Source organism: Mirounga angustirostris, unplaced genomic scaffold (genome assembly GCF_029215605.1).
Source record: "Mirounga angustirostris isolate CCGP_5_RB_7025 unplaced genomic scaffold, mMirAng1.0.hap1 SCAF_13, whole genome shotgun sequence".
NCBI lineage: Eukaryota > Metazoa > Chordata > Mammalia > Carnivora > Phocidae > Mirounga > Mirounga angustirostris.
Genome location: NW_026991721.1, coordinates 88669 through 110319, shown reverse-complemented (window position 1 = coordinate 110319; position 21651 = coordinate 88669). Strand labels below are relative to the sequence as shown.

At 48.4% G+C, this 21651-nt stretch overlaps 2 protein-coding genes across 6 annotated transcripts; one reads left to right on the top strand and one right to left on the bottom strand.

Annotated features, from left to right (window-relative positions):
- Positions 1-11: 11 nt before the first annotated feature.
- SIRT3 (sirtuin 3) lies at positions 12-21584 on the top strand. 5 transcript variants are annotated; one of them, XR_010406735.1, is made up of 8 exons: positions 12-276; positions 4746-4893; positions 5893-6084; positions 6182-6414; positions 8668-8768; positions 15088-15249; positions 15911-18384; positions 18810-18943. XR_010406735.1 is itself a non-coding variant. In XM_045892914.1 (8 exons), the coding sequence occupies exons 1-8, from the start codon at positions 12-14 to the stop codon at positions 21058-21060; spliced, it is 1332 nt and encodes a 443-aa protein (XP_045748870.1). In that variant the 3' UTR covers positions 21061-21584. The 5 variants fall into 5 exon arrangements, 4 of the variants coding, with proteins under 4 accessions (XP_045748870.1, XP_064431971.1, XP_045748873.1 ...); XM_045892914.1 differs by lacking the exon at positions 15911-18384 and adding an exon at positions 21040-21584 and having other exon boundaries at positions 18810-19019; XM_045892917.1 differs by lacking the exon at positions 15911-18384 and adding an exon at positions 21040-21584 and having other exon boundaries at positions 88-630; positions 18810-19019.
- LOC123856795 (ATP synthase F(0) complex subunit C2, mitochondrial-like) lies at positions 7522-8271 on the bottom strand. Its single transcript, XM_064575878.1, has 2 exons — positions 8258-8271; positions 7522-8107 (listed from the first exon to the last, which is right to left on the bottom strand). Exons 1-2 carry the CDS (start codon positions 8269-8271, stop codon positions 7600-7602), a joined length of 522 nt encoding a protein of 173 aa, XP_064431948.1. The 3' UTR covers positions 7522-7599.
- Positions 21585-21651: the final 67 nt, after the last annotated feature.

Genomic DNA, 21651 nt, shown 5'->3' with positions numbered 1-21651 from the left:
AGCGCGCGGGGATGGCCGCCGGAAACGCTCACTCACTTCCGGCGCCGCGTCGCGCGAGGCAGGCCGGGAGCGCCCGGCGGCCGGCGCGCCCGCTGGTTGTCAGGGTAACCGCGCCCGTGCCTCGGAAGAAACGCTGTCCCGGGTTTGCACCCGATTTCCCGCGCAGTCGGCCCTGCCATTCGACAGTGCGAGGGCCTGGAGTCGGCCCGGCCATCGACTGGCTTTGTGGCCTCGGCCTTTGTGAGCTGCAGGTTCTCTTCTCAAGCGGGGCCCATGGTAATAGTAGCTTCTTAATAGTGTCTCGCGAGGACTGAGTGACAATGTGATGACTGGCCGTAGTGGGTGCTCGCAAAGTGTTCGCATCACCGTCTCTCTTGAAAAAGGGGGGAAAGCAGGGTAGAGAAATGCAGGCTACTGGTTTGGTCTTCAGGGCGAGAGGCGGCACCCCAAGGGGCTAGAAAGCCGCTCCCACCTGGCGTCCACCCCAACCTGGGCTCGCGGGGCGCGGCGCGCGCAGCGGCGGACTCCTGGCCTTTGGGGACAAGGTCACGAGCGGGCGGCAGAGGAGCTGGGACATGGCTCGGTGGGCTCGGCCTGCTCTTGCCGCCTTCAGGCCCTGGGGCCCGGCAGGTGAGTGGGCCTCTTGGTTCGGCAGGGCGGGCTGGCAGCCGCGGGGGGGAGTCGGGGCAGGCGGCGCCCGGGGCGGAGACGAGCGCTTCGGTGCCCGCGCCTTGCCGGGGTTGGAAAGCAGGCCGGATTCAGTTCAGTCGCGCGCAGGGGTCAGGTTTTTTCCTTGCGTGGTCGGTGGGACACTGGAGAACCTGAAAATGTTGAGTCCCTGTTCACGCAGCTCATAGGATATTCCAGAGGCCACCATGGCAGCAGTTTCTTGTTTCTTAGGGATATTTTGGATGAGTACAAGCAACACTTGTATGTTCATTGTTGACACTGTTTAGTTAGCTTTTTTTACTTAACAATACGTCTTGGACTTACTTCCATCTCAAAACATAAATGCTTTCTTAGTCTTTATACTGATCTGTAATTCCTTTTTTTTTCTTTTTCTTTGCATGACTGTTTTTATTCGAACCACCACATCTACCGCAACGAAGAGCTCCCCAGGCCCTGCCTCACCTTACAGGAAAGGGCTTAGAGTCAGGGAGGAGGGACCTGCTGCTCCTGTCCCCGCAGGGGGAGGTCAAGATGGAGTCTGAGCTTCTTGGTTGTAGATCATTCAGACTCCTCCCATTGTCTGTCTCTGCGGGGAACTGAGGATGCCCCCCCCCCGCCCCCTCCCCAACTCTCAGTTTGGGGGTGGGATCTGTAGGATTCCATTCTATTGATGTTTCATAATGTATTCAATCATTCACTTATTGAAATAGTTTGTAATCTTTAGTTATTACAAATAATGCTGAGGTATATTGTTTGTACTCACTTTTTGGATAAACTCCTCGTAGTGGGACTCCTGGGTCTAAAGGTATACGCGTTTTTATTGTCCCCGATAAAGTTTGTGCAATTAATACTTCTACTAGCATATGTTCATACCCTTCTATGCAGTACGTGTACATTTTGGGATCTTTGCTGTTAACCTTAAAAATAAAACTTATTTTGCCAGCAAAATGGGTGTATTCAGGAATAGCAGAGAACTGCAATCCAAGACAAGAAAGCTATGGCAAAACCATAGGCAAGTTCCAGAAACAGAGGACAGAAATGCTCTTTCATTTTTATTTTATTTTTTAAAGATTTTATTTGTCAGAGAGAGAGCACAATCGGGGGAGCGGCAGGCAGAGGGAGAGGGAGAAGCAGGCTCCCCGCTGAGCAGCGAGCCCGATGTGGGGCTCGATCCCAGGACCCTGGGATCATGACCTGAGCGGAAGGCAGTCGCTTAACCGACTGAGCCACCCAGGCGCCCCAGAAATGCTCTTGGGAAGGCTGTAATATGCAAAAACCCCTTAGGAATAAACTGGGAACTGGAAGTATAGTGGCATCTCGTTGGCTGAGCTGTGCTCTCATTTGCTGGGCTCCGACCATCTCTCATTGGCTGGGATCTGCTCTCATTGGCTGGGCTGTGCTCTCATTGGCTGGGCTGTGACTAGCTCTTATTGGCTGAGTTGTGCTCTCATTGGCTGGGCTCTGCTCTTATTGGCTGGGCTGTCCGAATGGGAGGAACCTCTCCTTCCTCCGCGGCGCCGTGAAGCGCAGGGTTCTTCCCGCTGGGAATGCAGAGGGCTGCGAGGAGGGAGTGGTGGGCGGGAGAGCTCGCCCTGCTGACCTCCACTGCGTGTTAGTGAGGTGTCCTTTATTCCGTTTCATTGCTTAGGAATTGAACATACATATGGGAATATCTTAAGACCCATAGTTGTTAAGAAACGTAACTTAAGGGGCGCCTGGGTGGCTCAGTCGGTTGAACGGCTGCCTTCGGCTCGGGTCATGGTCCCAGGGTCCTGGGGTCGAGGCCCAGGTCGGGCTCCCTGCTCAGTGGGGAGCCTGCTTCTCCCTCTGCCTGCCGCTCTGCCTACTTGTGCTCTCTTGTCAAATAAATAAATAAAATCTTAAAAAAAAAAAATAAAAAGAAACGTAACTTAAATGTCCAATAATGGATTAATACTTAAGTAATGGTACATCTACTTGAGGCCATCTTACACAGGTACTAAAAGTATTGGTGAAGAGTTTAATAGATCCAAGGGATCTTTCCTTCATTCCAGAAACCTTTATTGCAGTGACCAGGTGTCCCAGCAAATGAACTCAATTCTGACTCTACCTGCCTGAAGAGAGCACCACAGGTGAAGGACTCAGTTCCACAAGACAGCCCCCAGTTCAGACACCAATCCAGGTTGTCTCCTGTGCTTCTGACAGACCAGCTACTAATCGGAGGTCCCCACGATCCCCTCCTCTGGTTCCATTCATTTGCTAGAGCAGCTCACAGAACTTGGAGACTGGTTGACTTAGTACATTACGGGTGTATCACGAAGGATGTTAAAGGAAATGAATGAATGGCCAGAAGTGGAGATACATAGGGTGAGGTCTGCGAGGGTCCCTGGTCCCTTCTGCCTCATGGAGTTTGGGGCCCAGGGCCCTGGCATGTGGTTCACCAACCTGGAAGCCCTCTGACCCCCCCCCCCTTCTTTTGAGTTTTTATGGAAGCTCCAACCCTCTAATCACAGTTGGTCCCCCTGGCACCCAGCCCCCATCCTTGGGGCCTTTCCAAAGTCCCCTCATGAACATAAACCCAGCTGTGGTGGAGAGGGGCTGGTTAAGCAGAACAAGACACCTGCTTCACCTTCATGGCTCTGAGGGGAGTTCAGGAACTGAGGACAAGAGACCAACCGTGGTAACAAAAGATGTGCCCTTTGCTCTTAGAAATTCCAGGGGTCTGTGGATGAAGACCAAAAAACATATCATAATATCACAACTTCCCTTTAATTCCTTTTGTGTTTCTCATAATAACTTGCATGTAGGAGGAGTTCAGTAAATGTTTGGGTGAAGACTGTAGGGGAAGAGTTGTTCTAGATGCGGAGTGACTTGGGCATTTAACAGCTGTGGCTGCAGCCAGAGCATCTTCTTCTCTTCCTGACCATCCGGCCAGTTTTCACTAGAAAATTTCTTTTGGAGACTTAACAGCTTGCACTCAGAAGAACTGCTTGACAGGTGCTTTTTACACAAGTCTCTGATGCGGCAGAATTTCCTTCAGGATCTGTGGGCATCTCTGCAGGAGTGTGGGGATGAGGGAGAAGCACTGTTTTCCCTGCTGTATTTCCTGTACTTTCTGCTGGGAAAGATCTACAGTTGTAGGTCTTCTTGAGCAAGACTTTAAGAATCATTTCTTGCTCTTGGCATTGGCAGCTGAGGCTCAGGGTGTTTGAGTGACTTGATGAGACTGGCAGTGAGCTAGGGCTCTGACTCTCCTTTGGGCGCCCTCGACCGTGCACGTACACCTTTCTTTGTCATGTTCCTCTTTCTCTTGTACATACCCTTCAGAAATCTGTTCTTTTGAAAACCAAGATGACTCTGTGTGGTGGGAGAGGCAACAACACAGAAGCAAGTGGACCGTGAGCAGCAAGGAAGTCCCTGACCTGAGGGTGGAGTGTGCAAGGTGGTGTGCAGGGTCACTGCAGGAAGGGAGGGGGTGTCAGCCTGCCTAAAAGGAGCAGGGAATCAAACGAGGGCAAAGTGGTTGCTCGCTGGGGTTCAGCAGTGGCTTCACGAAGGAGGTGGAATTTGGTCCTGGCCTTGACTATGGGAGATTTGGACATGCTGAGGTGGAGAAAGGTCTTTTCAGGCAGAGGACGCTGGGTTTCGGACATACAAGAGCTAGGGAATCCTTTTGCTTGGCTGAAAGGGGGGATATATAAGAGGGCAGGGTAGGGGTTGAAATTGTCACTGGGATGGGATATGCTGTGCTAGGATGGGGAGCAGAGAGCTTCAGGGGAAACCTCACTGACAGTGTGTCCAGTGGGTGGGTCTGTGCAGAGAGTTTGCAGTGTTGGTTTTGTAAGGAGCAAAAGAACACAAAAGACAAAGAGCAAACAGGAGAATGAGTTAGGGCCATACTTCTAGAAGATGCATACTCCTGAATTGTTTTGATGTGTATGACGATGTGCTTTTAGGGTGTTTACTTCTTGCCTGAATCATGAATGAGTAAAAGAAATGCTCTCAGTTTCCTGTTTTTATGTCTGTATTCATTTTAGATTCATCACTCATTTGAGGAGGGTTGTCAGTTTCATTTGTTGAATCTCTTTTCCCATCAGGGTGGAGGAGTCTCTATACTGAAGTCACAGATGTCCTGGGGGAGGGTCATCAAGGGCCTTCTCCTGGAAGAACGGACATGGTGGCCACCAGTCTTTGGGGTGTGAAAAAGGCGCCCTGTGCAGTGGAGCTGGCAGTACTGAACTCTGGGTGAGTTGTCAGCATGATATCAAGAGATGAGAAGTCACGCAGCTTGGTTAGATGCCACACAGGGGCCCTAACAGCAGATCAGTAAACCCAGGAAACCTTTCCAGGCTCATGTGAGGTGAAGCTGTAGCGCTGCATGCCTCCCACAGCTGCAGACTACTTCAGTGGGGTGTTCAGTTAGTGCTACAGGCTTTGTATTATTCATACGGCTTTTGTTTCTTCCTGTTGCTTTCCTGGGTGTTGAGTCATTTTCTAAGTCCCGAGGTCCTGCTGAAGCTTGTGACTTGTACATTGTGATTTGCTTTTTTTTTTTCCTGTGGAAGACCATCTCATATCCCTAACACTTAGCCTTGTGAATGTCTCGGCTCCTGGCTTCTGGGGGTGACTTGAGAAGCCTTCCAGTGCTTCACAGAGAGAGCCTGAGCTGAGTCTACCCACTGCCTTGTCTTGGTTGTGGGATTCCTTTGGCTGCTGCATAGTATGAGCGGCTGTGAACATTGAAGATCAAGTTTCTGCAGCAGTGTGAATCTCAGGGCATGCGTGTTTCTTTCTGGAATGGTCTCTAGAACCCACTTTTTCTCCTGATAGTATTTGGTGTGAAGTCTGAGACATCTGGCTTTCTTTAAATGTCACTGCCTGTTTGTCACATCCCAAGTATGCTACAGTGTATGTCTCTGCAGAGAGCACACCCAGAGCCCCCACAAAGCCCCCACACCTTTGGTGTGGACCCTGTTCTCTTAGCACTGGGTAACAGGAATTAAGAGATGTTACATCCCTTGTTTGCACAGTTCCAACTGACCTGAACTTTTTGCTCCCAAATAAGTTTTGATTTCTGAGTTAAGACTTCTTTCTCTTGTAGCCCAATAGTCATCCATGATGAGAAGGGTGGTCATTTGGGGGGACAGGAGGGAAGTGTATGATCATTCTAAGTGGTGGGGGTGGTCAAGTGCTAGCAGAAGCTTAACTGTCCCTGGTCACCTGGCCACTCTCCTTTTCTGTCAGCATTACAGGTGGAAGAAGACCCATATCTTTTTCTGCTAGTGCCTCAAGCATCTTTGGAAGAGGAGGCAACAGTAAGAAGGAGAAGCTTTTTCTGCAGGATATAGCGGAGCTGATCCAAGCCAGAGCCTGCCAGAGGGTGGTGGTCATGGTGGGGGCCGGCATCAGCACGCCCAGCGGCATTCCGGACTTCAGGTGCCCTGCAGCGCCCAGCTCCTCCCTTGGCACCCTGGTCTGCCTCACGGTCCTGCCCTCTTCCTCAGGGCTCAGAGCCTCTTGCTCCTTTTTGCAGGTCTCCCAGGAGTGGCCTCTACAGCAACCTGCAGCAGTACGACCTCCCCTACCCTGAGGCCATTTTTGAGCTCACTTTCTTCTCTCACAACCCCAAGCCCTTTTTCACTTTGGCCAAGGAGCTGTACCTCAGGAGCTACAGGCCCAACGTCATACACTACTTCCTGCGACTGCTTCACGACAAGGGGCTGCTTCTGCGGCTCTACACACAGAACATCGATGGGCTCGAGAGAGGTGAGCCGTCCTCCTGTCGCCACCTCTTCTTCTGCAGGGAAGGCTTTGGGTGCCTGCTTCCAGGCAGTGCTCACCCTGTCCTCTGATTTCAAGCCAACTCCTTATGCCTTTGTCCCTGACAGAAAGTCCACTGTGTGTTTAAGAGTCACCGTTGGGATCTCATTGGTGGACTGTGAGTTTTGGATAGAACTAAAGTTGACATTGGGAGCTTCTAGTTTTGCTAATCTGATATGATGATTTCTTTTTTAAGAAATTTATTATGAAATTTTTTGAGTGCATAAAAATAAAGAGAGGAAGTAATGAACCCTCATGCCCTCATCATAGCCAGTCCTTGCTTTATCTGTCTTCCTACCCCCCACCTTCTCTCTCACCCCCAGTTATTTGGAAGCAAATCCATGACATCATAAGCCTAACCTATAAACAATCTGTAAGTGTCTCTAGAAGATAAAGACTTTTAAAACATAACTACGATGTCATTGTCACACAAAGAGATCACTATTCATACCTTAGTATTTCAAACTCTCTGTATAATCATCTCCTGGCTGTCCCGATAGTGGCCACAACCAGTGATGCACAGATGGTACTGACTGCTGACTGTGCATCTTAGCGAGGCATCTGCTGAGCCTTCCTCTCACGGGCAGCGACGCTGATAGGTGCTGATAGTGCTGGCTCTTAGTGAGCCAGCCGCAGCTCAGCCAGGCTGCAGACGTCTTGTGGTTTGTAAAAAGGAGTCACTTGGACTCCAGGAAAATGATTCCTTGCTGGAAGGACTCTGCAGTTTGGAACCACTTAGGCAGCAGTGGATGCCCCATGGGGATGATCTCTTCTGGAGGTGCAGCAGGACAGGCCTTGTGGGAAGGTGGGAGTATCTGGCCGTGGGCTTTAGCATATGGAGATTTATGACAATAACGGGAACAGTGGAAGCCACTTGCAGCTGGGGCTGTCTGCCCATCCATAGCTCAGAAGCTGACAGTGGGAACAGGTAACTGTCATAAATCAGTTACCTGTGTTTGTTTTTCTACGGTTTTTTTTTTTTTTCTTATTAATACAGTATTTATTTGTCTTCCCTCTGTCAAACCCTGAGGCAACCACTTTCCCCAGGCTGCCTGGGGAGGTAGAGGAAAAGGAACATACAGGGCAGACAAGACACAGGAGAAAAACCTATGGGATGTGGAGACGGCTCCTTCACATGGCGAAGATGAGAAAGGCCACCATCAAGCAAAAGAGCCCCATGGCCTCTGAGAGGTCAAAGCCCAGAATGGCGTAGGAGAAGAGCAGTTGCCTCAGAGAGGGATTCCTGGCATAACCAATGATGAGGCTCCCAAACGCAGTCCCAATTCCAGCCCCAGAGCCAGCCATCCCTACCGTGGCAGCCCCAGCCCCAAGGCACTTGGCTGCTCTGTGGATGTCCCTTGAAACGGCGCTGGCTCGGAAGCTGCCGCTAGGAATAAGTGAAATCAGGGGACGTGGGGCTGCCAAGCTGCTGAGGCTCTCGTCTGTCAGTGTCTCTGGTGGTTTTAGCACCGCTGTAGACAGTGATCGGCTCAACAGCTGACAGGTGCTCCTGACCAGGAAGGGGGTGGAGACGAACTTTGCACAGGCGGACGTTTTCCGGGGATGAGGGGCTGTGGCTGGAGAACTGCTCCCAGTGCAGAGAAGACAGAGAGGGGCCGGGGTGGGGTGGGGGGAGGCTCTACATTTTTTTTGAACCTTACTGTCTTTATATAGTTGTTTTTTTTTTTTTAAGATTTATGTATTTGAGAGGGAGAGAGTGAGAGCACGCACACATGTGCCCATGGTGGGAGGAGCAGAGGGAGAGGGAGAGAGTGAATCTCCAGCAGACCCTCCGCTGAGCATGGAGACTGCCTTGGGGCTCGATCCCATGACCCTGAGATCATGACCTGAGCCGAAATCAAGAGTCAGATGCTCAACTGACTGAGCCACCCAGGCGCCCCTATATAGTTTTTTTGCTTTTACTTGGTATCTGTAGAATAGAAAATATTTTCCTAGGTATCAAATATAGTTTTATTTCAACTTAATCAAACTTGTTGACAGGCTTTGTTTAACCATGATTTGGCTCCATCTGGGGGCCCTGATCCCTGTGCTTATTCTGGTCAGTGGGACATTATCTGTAGGTGGTGGAGGCAGGGGCACCAGGCTTGCACTGAGGGCTGTGACTCCCTCTGGGGGCCTGCCAAGCTCAGAGCTCATGCTCTGGGAACCAGCAGCACTTAGCTTTGGTTTGAATTTCAGTATCTGGCATCCCTGCCTCAAAGCTGGTTGAAGCTCATGGATCCTTTGCCTCTGCCACGTGCACTGTCTGCCGAAGGCCCTTTCCAGGGAAGGACATTTGGGTGAGTTGTCTGCACTTCTCTCTCTTCTGCACTTTGCAGTGGGAGTGATCTGGAAAAGTGGCATTTTATAAGCATCGTATTAGAAGGACAACAACAGTAATGGTATGAAACGTTTTTATTTTTAAATTGGAAAAGTAATACACACTTGTAAAATATTAAGAAATATGTAGGGAAAAATGTATCTCCCTTCAACCAGTTCCTATAGCCCACTTGTAACAGTTTGGTGTATAATGTTCCAAGGCTTAAAAAAACAGGCATATCTAAACATACATGCCCATATCTGTGTACCTACACCACACAGAGTGACAGTTTTTTTTGGAATAGGGTAATTAAAACTTTTTAAAATTTATTTGAGAGAGAGAAAGAGAGAGCATGAGTGGGGGGGGTGCAGAGGGAGAGGGAGAGAGAATCTCAAGCAGACTCTGAGTGCAGAGCCCGATGTAGGGCTCGATCCCATGACCCTGAGATCGTGACCTGAGCTTGAAACCAAGAGTTGGACACTTAACCGACTGAGCCACCTAGGCGCCCCAGTATAGGATTATTAAGTTTAATATTCTACAGACTGCTTTGTTACAGAACAAAATTTTATGGGTATCTTGTGTCAGTAACTACAGCTCTGCTTACCGTTTTTAGTAACTGGAATATTAAATTTAGACATTCACCTACTGTGGGATATTTTTTGATGTTTGTGATTTTTACTATTAGGAATAATGCATCAATGACGCTTGTGCTCATACCCCTATGTACTTCTGGGGATAGTTCTGTAGGATGGGTTTCTTCAAGCAGAATAGGATAGACTGAAAAATCTTAAATAAAGATGAAACTCTGAAATATTGATGAGGCATAGGACCCCATCTTTTATTTTTTAATGAGGTCAAATTCACATAACTGTAAAATTAGACATTTTAAAGTGTACAATTCGTTGGCATTTAATATATTCACAGTGTTGTGCAACCACTATCTCTATCTGATTCCAGAACGTTTATATCCCCTCAAAGGAAAACTCTGCACCCACTAACCGGTCATCCCCCTCACACAACCCCTGGCAACCATTGGTCCTTTTACTGTCTCCATGGTTTTGCCTTTTCTAGAAGTTCAGAGTAGGATTCATACATATGCAGCCTTTTCAGACTGACTTCTTCACTTAGTCAGATGCCTTTAAGTTTCCTCCATGTCTTTTCATGGCTTCATAGATCACTTCTTTTTAGTGCTGAATAATATTCCCTTGTTTGGGTGGACCACAGTTATCCATTCATCTACTGAAGGTCACCTTGGTTGCTTCCATGTTTTGGCAATTATGAACAAAGCTGCTATAAACATCCACACGCAGGTTTTTGTGTGGACGTGAGTTTTCAACGCCTTTGGTAGATACCAAGGAATGCGACTGCTGGATTGTACGGTAAGAGCATGTTTCGTCCTTCCAATGTTTAGTGGCTGCACTGTTTTGCATTTCCATCACCGATGAATAAGAGCAGCATTTGGTGTTGTCCGTGTTCTAGAATTTGGCTGTTCTGATAGGTGTGTAATGGTATTGTTTTGTTTTAATGTGCATTTCCGTGATGACGTATGATGTGGAGTATATTTTCAAATGCTCATTTGCTACCTGTACATCTTCTTTGGTGAGCTGTCTATTCAGGTCTTTGGCCCATTTTTTAACTAGGTTGCTCATTTTCTTATTGTTGAGTTTTAAGAATATTTTTGTATATTATGGATAACAGTCCTTTATCAGATATCTTTTGTAAATATTTTCTCCTCATTTGCAAATATTGTCTTCTCATTTTCTTGACAGTGTCTTTCACAGAGCAGGGTTTTTAATTTTAATGAGGTCTAACGTATTTTTCTTTCATGGATTGTGCCTTTGGTGTTACCTCTGAAAGGTCATTGCCAGCTCCTGCTCTGGCCCTTTGTAATAGCAGCAGAAACAAGGGGTGAGGGCTGGTTGTTTAGGGGCCTACATTTGCTGGAGTTGAAAATTGAGAGTGGTAGTGATCTTTCTTTTAGGTGACTTATCTAGGATGCCAATGAGCTGGTTTGCCAAATTAACTAAGTCTGGAGTGGACAAAGTTTCCCATAAGATGATGGTTCAGCTCATTAATAAATGGAGTTAAATGGTGGATTTAGCATCTGAAGGAAGAATTTTCTTTGAAGACAATGTGGAGTCGAATGTGATAGCCCTGAATTGGTTCATCAGGCTTCTCTGTGCAAGTCTGAATCTTGTTTTGATCAGCAGGCTTAGGAAAAGGTACTGTAATTGCTTGATGTTGGCTTGCAGCCCTCTCGGGAGCTCCTGGCTGTGATCTAAAGCCGGCCCCCGGTGGCAGAGGGCTGGGAGAGACCGAAGAGGCGGCCACTCCAGGTTTGTAGGTGTCCATTTTAATCATCAAGGGAACTGACATAACAAGGCTTGTCCTGGGCAGCAGCAGGATGGCTGGATCCCCACACCTGCCTTCAAATCTTAAAAATTTATAAAGAGGCCGTTAACTGGGCTCAGCCCCATCTACTCTGCCGGTGTTCTCAACACCACACCACATCACCATCTCAAGGCTGTGTCCTTGGAGCAGCCTCTGGGATGGGAGAGGCAAGGGGAACCCACATTCCAAGGACAGGGGAGTGGAGCGAGGAGCCTCCAAGCACTGGGGTCCAGGTCACAGGTCAACTGGTGGTCATATCTTTTTGATGACCATCTCCAACACTCAGTGGAGATTTCCAGCGAGTGTTCTAGCACCTTGCCAAAACTCAGGCATCTGTTTCTCTAAACCCCTTTCAGGATGCTCCCATTGGGCTGGTTTTATCCAGCGTTTGGCCTGACCCTCACCAACAAGCATGGGGACCAATTGATATAAATCTGAGAAATCAGATGGGTAAGTTTGAATAACTGTGTTACATTCTTCAGCAAATTTATGGGGTCCTCAGTCACTTTAGGAAACTCTTTCACTATGGCTCGAAATTCAGCCTTAGTCCAGGCAACATAAGCAATTTGACGTTCATTTGGACCCCCAGCAGAGTTATCTTTAGAGGGGTAGCTATTAATAGGTTCAGGAGAAGGTGGGTGGGGAGAGGTTTGGAGGTAAAGGGAAGCTCAGCGAAAGGGTTAGAATGAGTGGTGGGTATAGGGGAAGTGGGGACAGTGCTGAGGGAAGAGGGAAATGGCACCAGAGGCGGGCCTGCGCGCAAGGTCGCCCCACCTATCTGGAGACAAAGGAGATGGGGAGGGCAAGACTCAGAAGCTGCGTTGACTTCTTTCAGTTGTTTGCCTCTTTGCAAAGTACTATTTCTAAATTAACAAATGAACCAAAGAGGCGAACAACCTTTGAATCCTAAAAATGTTTGGAAGCCTCAAGGTACCAATTAAAATAAGCATCCAATTCAGTTTTGACAGTTTTAGAGCCATGGTTGTCCGATTGAGTTGTGAGAAAAGTAAATTTGGGGAGATGGAAAGTTCCCCATAATGGCCATTGAAGTTGTAAATTACTTTCGGTTGAGTCAGTCCATTTAGTTAAGAGTGCACATGAGGAGGGACCACAGTTTTGACACATAGAACAGGCTGGGGTCCCAGAAATGTGGGAGGGTAGGGGCAGGGGCGTCCTCAAAGCATTTTGATCACTAGGATCCCATTTCCCAGAGGCTTTTCTCTAGAGGGAAGAAAAAAATTTCTAAACAGCACAGTTCCAGTAGGAACAGCCTGGCTCTAGAGAGGAGTCAGACCAAAGGCCAAACGAGTACTCTGAGAAAGGACAAAGCCTTAAAAAGGTCTTGAATAAAGCCTGGAGAGCTGAAAACACAGAGAGTGAAGCTCAAGTCCCAGAGAAAACTTACCCTCAAACCCCAGGGTCAGAGAGAAAGCTGCAAGCCCGACTGGGTCTGTGGTTACTGGCGCCTGTTGGTTTGCTCACCAGCCTCAAAGTCTCTGAAGGTAGCCCCCTGCATCCCCTTCTGACACCAGTGATGTTTTCCTTAAAAATAAAACTGCCAGTTATTTTACCAGCGAAATGGGCTTATTCAGAAATAGTAGAAAAACGCAATTTGGGAGGAGCAAGCTACAGCAAAACTAGGCAAGTCCAAACAACAGAGAAGAGGGACATTTGATGGAGAGGAGGGAGGGAGTTGGGAGGGGCTGGAGGAACAGTTCGGGGGAATGATGGTGTCTCGCCAGCTGAATCGCTGGGGTGGTCAATTTGTTGTAGAGGGTGGTACACATCTTCCCCTGTTGGGGCCTGCCTTGATGGTTCTTTCCTGTTGAGGGTTCTTCTGTTGGGTCTGTAGTTTACAATTCTTTGTGGGATTGATGGTGAGTGGTAGGGTTCCTTCCAACCTCCTGAACCCACATCAGCAAGGTCTCCCTTTATTAATTTTCACAATGTCCAGCACCATTTGTTGGAGAGACGAGATTTGCTCCTTTGTCAAAGATCCGTTGACTGTGTTTGTGCGAGTCTACTTCTAGGCTCTGTGTTCTGTTCCACTGATATGTTCACCTCTTCCTACGGTAGTGCCACATCCTGGTTCCTGCAGCTTTTTATAGTAAGTCTTGAAGTTGGGTAGTGTCAGTCTTGTTGTTCTCCATCACTATTGTGTGTTGGCTCTTCTGGTCTTTTGCTTTGCACAGAAACTCTAGAATCAGTTTGTCACTATCTGTTCTCTGCATATTTTTAAACCTTTTCTCTTTGTCTTTGGAGTTTTGCACTTTTGCTGTGGTCTATCTCCATATGGACTTCCTTTTGTTTACTTACTCTGCTTTAAATTTGTAGGGCCTTCCGAATCTGTGGTTTGAGATCTTTCATCATTGCTGGAAAAATCCTTTGCCCTTGCCTCTTAGATGTTGATTGCCTCTCCCACTCCCTCTCCTCCCTTTTGGAGCTCTCCTTAAACTCCCATGAGACCTTCTCAGGCTCCCACCCGTGGCTCTTCTGTGTGTTCCATCTTACTTCTCTGTGCTGTGTTCTGAATAATGTCTTTTGGTCTGTTTTCCAGTTTATCAACCTTCTATTCTGTTGTACAGAATAAAGCTCTTCCACTGAGTGCTAATTTTTGTTACTTTTTGTTTGTTTGTTTGGAAAAGGTTTAATGAGATGCAAAAAACCTCAATCACAGTAGGCTCATTTCCAGATCTGAATTGCTTGCCCCATTTTTTTCTTCCAGATCTTTATTTAAATTCTAGTTAGTTAATATATAGTGTAGTATTGGTTTCAGGAGTACAATTTAGTGATTCATCACCTCTATACAACACCCAGTGCTCATCACAAGTGCCTTCCTAATTTTTGATACTTTTTATTACTGGAAGTTCTCTTTGGTTCTTTTTCAAATCCACTACATTATTTTTTATAGTTTTCTTTCCCCATCAGATACTTTAAACCTGTCTTTTTTTTAAACACTGAACACAAATTGGCCTTAATCTGTATTTGATAGTCTCTGAAGTCTTTGAGTAGTCTCTCTTTGGTCCATTTGTCTCTGCTGGTTCTGGCTGGGCTCAGCTTGCTAAAACGAAGCCAGGAAGGTTTGTCTTAGAAAATGGTGTCCTCTTTCTTAGGCTCCCTCCTTTGAAACCCAGCCCAGCACATCAACACAGGCATCTTAGGGCGTAAGAATGATTTGTGCCTGCCTCACCTTGTCCTGCAAGGAAGCGGTCTGTGGTAATGCTACTTATAACTTCAGCCTGAATGTCTTCCAGGGCTAAGGTGATGTCGTGATCACTTCAGCTAAAATCAGGGACAAATTTTATACCACTTTTCTCATTGAATTACGCCCAGGGTAGGCCAAATGCCTACAGAGTACCTCCTGAGGACTGTGCCATCTACTGAGTATTTCCTTAGCATCTGAGTGTCTCAGAGAAGCACCGCAGGTGCACGGCATGGTGTTACATGTGCTCTTCAGGGTCCGTTCTCAAATACTCCAACCTGTCCCCAGTCGTAGGGTGCCATATGAAACAAAACCGGCAAAATGTCAATAAATGCCAAAGCTGGGTTCATTATTCAGTTGTTGTGAATGTTTGAAAATTTCTTAGTAAGAGCAATCCTTTTTTTTTTAAGTTTTTATTTAAATCCCGGTCAGGAAACATACAGTGTTGTACTAGTTTCAGGTGTAGTTTAGTGACTCACACTCCGTACGTCGCCCAGTGCTCATCACAGCAAGTGTAGTCCTCAGTCCCCATCCCCTATTCAGCCCGTCCCCCGCCCCCTCCACTCTAGTAGCTGTAAGTTTGTTCTCCGCAGTTAAGAGTGTTCCTTGGTTTACCTCTCTCTCTCTCTTTCCCCCAGTATTAAGAGCCGTGTTTAGGGTATGTTGTGACATCGCCCTTGGCCCATTTTCTGTCTGTGTTATACAGGCTGATGTGACCGTGGACAGGATCCCCCGCTGCCCGGTCTGCACTGGCGTTGTGAAGCCCGACATCGTCTTCTTTGGGGAGGCACTTCCCCAGAGATTCCTGATGCATGTGGTTGATTTCCCCATGGCAGATCTGCTGCTCATCCTCGGGACCTCCCTGGAGGTTTGTCAGCAGGTCCAGTGGTGGACTGAAGTGTGTGTGTATATGTGTGTGTGTGTGTGTGTGTGTGGTGGGGGGAGGCTGGAAGGACAGGGCTGAGGAGGTGGGGCTGGTGGGGGTGGCACCAGGTGCTCTCGGAGCCTTCTGGCATCCTGTCTTCGGAAGACAAGTAGGTTCAACTGGTGAGGAAGCAGAGGTATCCCTGGCCTAGGGAGCGACAGTCTGGGCAGAATGGGGAAGAGGGAGGACGCTCAGCTTTGGAGGTGCTGCCAATGTGGGTGGGGCACAGTGTGTGAGGGGCAGGGAGAAGGGAGGGACATGGAGAGGTGGGGCAGGACAGACTTCCCAGGCCACATCACAGAGGCCGATTTTGTGCTAGAAGAAGTGATGGACTTGAAGGGGTTGAACCAGGGACATTGCTCCTCGGAGTCACAGAGACTGTTGGGGAGTGGGGATTGAAGCAAGATGTCCAGGAGGCTGGTCCTCATGAAGGCAGGGCTGTGGGCACAGTCAGACCATGTGACTAGGAGAGAGGGTAAGGAGAGGGACTTGGGGACAGGAGAGGGTGTGGTCTGGCTCTGTCTGTGGGCACTCAGGCCATTTGTTGGTAAGGAGGTATTTAGAGGGAGGGTGCCAAGCTCATTTCTACACGTGTGTGTTTGAGGTGCCTGGGACACACCCATGGACACGTTCCAGAAGCTGTTCTCCATCTGGACCTGAAGCTCAGGAACTTTGCAAAGGATGTGACAAGAGCAACGAATGAGCCCCTGCAATGAGCTCTGCCTGCTTGGATATAGGCACCAAGGGGCAGAAGGCCAGAAAGGCCTGTGCTCAGAGCCCCTGTCAGCTACAGAGGCCGAGAGTTAAGTGTGTTTATTCAGCAAATGTGTCTCCTGTGTGCTGGGCCCTGTTCTAGGGCTTTGGACGGACACAGTAGGATGTTGTAAGCAAGGGACACGGTGTTAGGTGATGCACAATATGGGAGAAAGAACACGTGGGACGGGAAGGCTGGGAAGGGTTGTGAACTGGTTGTGATCTCAGCTTGTTGGTTTGCGTGGCCTTGTCGGGAAGGTGACACGTGTCAGCTGAGGGTGTGTGGCAGAGGACACTGCACAGTGGCCTGTGGCCACATGGAGTGAGTGAGCAGAGGGCAGCAATGACAAGGTCTGACCTCCTGACCCCGCACGTGTTGTGGTGGGGAGAGCTGGTAGAGACCCTGCAGGTGGCAGTCCAGGTGGTGATGGCAGGTGGCCAGGTAACACTGCAGAGGGCGTCGGATCCCAGGTGTGTGAAGGGACGGTAGGTGGGAGAGTGTGGACTCCTGCAGGGCTCCAGGGTTGTGACCTGAGTGGCTGCAAACATGGAGCTGGTTTCCTGAGACCGAGAAGCCTAGTGGGCACGTTGGGGGAACTTGGCCCCAGAGACACTGATTCGAGTGCTGTTTCAGGCTGTCCAGTGGATGCGTGGCACAGGCGGGTGGATTCCCGCATCTGGAGTCCAGGCAGGAGCAGAGGTGGGACCTGGGGTGCCAGAGGGAGCAGACAGAAGAGCCCAGAATGTGGACAGACCAGTGATGCCCACACTGGGCCTGGAAGGAAGGGTGGATGTTGTGTGGGGGGGTGGGCAGAGGGGCCAGAGGGCCGTGGTGGTCAGCGGTGAGTGGTGTGGAGTCTGGCAGCTGCCCTGTGCCGGCCCCAGCAGTGGACACTGGGGCCACCAGGCCTCTTTATTTCTTTAAAGTGAAATGAAACTAGCCTTTTTCTCTGATTATAAAAGTACTGTATGCTCCCACATTATATAAAGAAGAGAGTGAAGTAAAGAATCCCTGCAAGTGTTTTGCTGTGTCCTCACAGGCTGCACAGATGTGGTGATCTTTAACCAGAGCTGGGGAAGCACTGAGCACAGAGACCTACCTGGTTAGCGCCCACAGTCTCCCTGACAAACATGGATACTCGGTCCCTGCCGGGACCTCCAAAGCAGAGCGCTTGTCTATAAGCACTGAGTAAATCTGTGGTGTTGCTCAGACTTTACCTCATATGCTGTGTGGGAGAAATATTAATGCACTTGGTTATGGATCACCCCTCCGGATCCCACTGAGGGGTGACATATATCAACCATAGGATGTTTTCTAAAATCTGAAATATTCTGAATTCTGGAACATACCCAGCCCCAAGAGTTTTAGGATGACGATGTATAACAATTTATTTAAGCAACTTTCTATTGATGGACAACAAAAATAAATAGTATAGAGATTTTATATTCAGGATAATGGTGTAGTGAATAATCATGTGTATACATGTTTGCACATTCATGTGAGTACTTCAGTAAATATTGAGAAGTTACTTCCCAGAAAGATATACTAATTACACTGCCACCAACCCTGTATGAGTGGCCATTTCCCATATCCTCACCAACACCAAACATTACCTGTCTTTAAGTTTTGTTTTTTTTTTTTACCTATCTTTAGGTTTTTATCCATCTGAATGGTTAGAAATAAATGTGTGTGTGAGAGAGAAAGAGAAAGAGAGAAGAAGGAGATCTAACATTTCTGTAATAAAGAGTGAAGTTTATCTTTTCATGTTTATTAACCATTGTGTTCTCTTTGGATTACATATTATATCTTGCTCATTTTTCATTGGGTTATTTTCTTAGTCTATTTATAAATTAGCAGTATAAATCCATAAATTATATAAAGTGTTTATAAATTAGCTTAGCAATTAGAAATATAAACTGTAACATGTTGTAAATATGTTTGCAGTTTATGGCAATGAGGTTTAAAAAATTATTTTTCTACAGCATATTTTTATAGATAATAATGTGATAGTATTATGTAGTCAAACCTATCATGACTTTCCTTTGTCTTATCTCACTTATCAGGCCTAAAAAGTCCTTCCTTACCTTTATTTGTGAAACCTAAATTTTCCTCAAGAACTGTTTTGTGTACATTTGAAATTTTTTCAGCGAAAGCAGGAATTGAGTATTTTCCTACCAGATAATGAGCCAGTCTCAGTACCATTTATTAATCTATTTCTTATATTTTACTCCTGAATGGAAATTTCACTTGGGAGCTGGATGAAGAAGCCCAAAGGCACCGAGTTAGGACTCCCTGGAGGTCTGGATGGTGGAGACTGTGGAGAGGTGGGGCCTCCACCCCTGTGGGCAGCCCAGGAACCCTCTGTGGGCCCAGGCCCTTGCTCCCAGGGAGCGAGAGCAGACAGGCGAGATGCTGCTGGGAGGGGACGGTGTGTGATGGGGCAGGACGGGTAAGAGTGGGCACAGTTGCTGGAGCCCAGATGCGCCTGGCGGGGAGACCTGCAGAGGCCAGGACGTGTAGGAAGCAGAAAGATGTGGACCAGAGGGAGGCTCAGGGAGGGAGGAACCCAGGCATTGAGACCGAGCAGACCGCATGACTGGAAGAAATGAAATAGCGGTGTGTTTTCTCTGTATCCAAGGCCTCACCATCAGTCTGAGCTGCCCTTTCAAAGTCTCAGGCTGTGGCATGAAGTGTCCTGAGGGGCTTGGAGGGTGGGCACTGTGCTCCTCACATCTGGGCAATTTTTCAGGTAGAACCTTTTGCCAGCTTGTCTGAGGCCGTGCAGAGCTCAGTGCCCCGACTGCTCATCAACCGGGACTTGGTGGGGCCCTTTGCTTGGCGTCCTCGCAGCAGGGATGTGGTCCAGCTGGGGGATGTGGTTCACGGCGTGGAGAGGCTGGTGGAGCTTCTGGGCTGGACAGAAGAGTTGCAGGACCTCATCCAGCAGGAAACGGAAAAGGTACAGACTGTCAAGCAGGGTCCTCTGAAGGGCTGTCTTCCTCACTGCTCTGGGGTCTGGGTCCACCTGATGTGGAGTCCTGGCTGGGTGAAAAGTGACAAAAATAGCTAATATTGGCTGTTAGTCCTGTGCCGCCACTGTCTGGGGCCTTCTGTGTGCTTAGGAATCGGGCGTTGTGACTCGCATTATCTTCGTGTGGGAGTGAAGACAGGGACTCCAGGTGCCTGCTCTCTAGACTTAGAGCTGTGACTTGGTCCAGGCCCACTGGGCTGCTCTCTCACTGAAGCCTTGCCTTTTGTCCCCTAAAGAAAGCAGCACAAACAGCTCCAGGCTAAGGTGTGGTTCTGAGATGAACTTTGAGGAGCTGAACTTGTGTGTGCTGCTGGTGTGGGATGAAGCCCAGCCTGGGGATGCGTTTAGGAGATGATCAGCACGAGTGCCGTTGGCCTATGACCATCTGCTGAGGTAGAAAGCCAGAGACCCTTGGTGCTCTCGAGGTTTCAAAGCTGTTCCCAAGTGAAGTTTCCCGTAAGAATCAGCATGGGTGGCCCTGGTGTGAGTGGTTATTTTCTAAAGGAGGCAGCATTAAGCATTTGAAGTCCAGTCATCTCAAAGAGGATCATTATGTGACACTGCCCAAAGGGGATAGGGCAGAGGTCTCGGGAAAACCTCGCCCTTTGGCTGTGAGTGCCTCGGGGCTCAGGGCCGTGGGGAGGGCCTTTCCCCTCACCTCCACTGGCCAAAGCCCCCAGCCTCTGGCTGCAGCCTGGTTTCTTACCAAGTTGAACTGAAGAAAGAACACGAGGCCTATTAGGCCAGGAGGCTTCGCGCTTACTGTTTCCACACATTTTAGACATTGTGGCCACTGTTTTTTCTAGCTGTCCGTTCCAGAGTTTAGCTCTAATGGCTAAGATGTAGGCTGGTATCACTCCTTATCTCATAAATGTCAGTTATGTTGCTGGTCATTTTATGGAAGTAGAGAAGGCAGGTGGCACCCAAGCCTATATTTTGCACCAGGTGCCTTGGTCAGATCCGCCTGGCAGCTTCCTGGCCCTGACGTCCTATTTCCATACAACAAGACTAAGTCATGTGACCCCCCAGGGATTTTTGGAAGTAGTCCTACAGGATTCTACCTGTGTGATTTTACAGTCTTACAGAAGTTTATATGAAGTGGGTTCTGGTTTTAGGGGTTTATGAATATAATAAAAAGTTGCTATCCAAGAGTAAATATTTTTTTTTAAGATTTTTTTTTATTCTTATGTTAATCCCCATACATTACATCATTAGTTTTCGATGTAGTGTTCCATGATTCATGGTTTGTCCATAACACCCAGTGCTCCATGCAGAATGTGCCCTCCTCAATACCCACCACCAGGCTAACCCATCCTCCCACCCCTCTCCCCTCTAGAACCCTCAGTTTGTTTTTCAGAGTCCATCGTCTCTCACGGTTCGTCTACCCCTCCGATTTCCCCCGCTTCATTCTTCCCCTCCTGCTACCTTCTTTTTTTTTTCTTAACATATATTGCATTATTTGTTTCAGAGGTACAGATCTGAGATTCAACAGTCTTGCACAATTCACAGCGCTTACCAGAGCACATACCCTCCCCAGTGTCTATCACCCAGTCACCCCATCACTCCCATCCCACCCCCCACTCCAGCAACCCTCAGTTTGTTTCCTGCAATTAAGAATTCCTCATATCAGTGAGATCATATGATACATGTCTTTCTCTGTTTGACTTATTTCCAAGAGTAAATATTGAGGGATGAGCTGCAGTCCAGCTTGGGGTTACTTTCCCAAATAGTGCCTATTTTTGAGCACGTGAGCTTCAGCACATCTCACCTGGTTACTTAAATGAAGCTTTCTGGTTAGCCACCCAGTTTTGTCCAGTCCTGCTGGACATCGTGTTACTTTGGCTCGACAGCAGCATGGCAGAAGCAGAAAAGCTTTTGTTTTATGAAATAGTTTGAACCCAGGCCCTGAGATCTGTGGGACTGATTGCCATTCTCCTCCGTGTTCCAGCTTAACAGACGGGACAGATAGAGTGATGCCTGGTCCCCGCCCTCCCCACCCCACCCTGGACCAGAAATGGTTCCAAGGAGTCACTGCCCACCTCTGAGAAAAGTTTTGGCTGAATCAGAACCTGTGGCCTGAGGAAGAGTATGAGGCTGCCTGGGTCCTGAGCTCTGTGCTGACGGATCATGCCATGCTTACGCTGCGGGCCATCCCAGTCATGGGCACCAAGTTGCCCAGCGCCTTTCTGCTGTTTGACTCTTCAGTCTGCTGAAGCTCTTGATGCCGAACAAAAGCTTTCTCCTGACAGTGACCCTCTGGAACTCCAGCAGACCAACGGGAGGCCCAGACTGGATCTGCTCTGTGTCTGGGTCTCCATCTGAAGGGCAGGCTCAGCACCTGTCTGTTAGAAAAACCGTCTCGGGTGGAGTGGCCACAGCCACTCCCAAGGCATGGTCCTGGGCCCCACGTAATAGGATAGGGTCCCGTAGCACGTTGGCCTCCTTAGTAGGGTTATTTTTAATTAGAGAAACTTTGTTCTTCATTTCTGGCATGAAATAAACTCTTTGGTCTCCTTAAAGGGAATGTGGGTGTTGACAATGAATGTGAAAAGGGGACCTT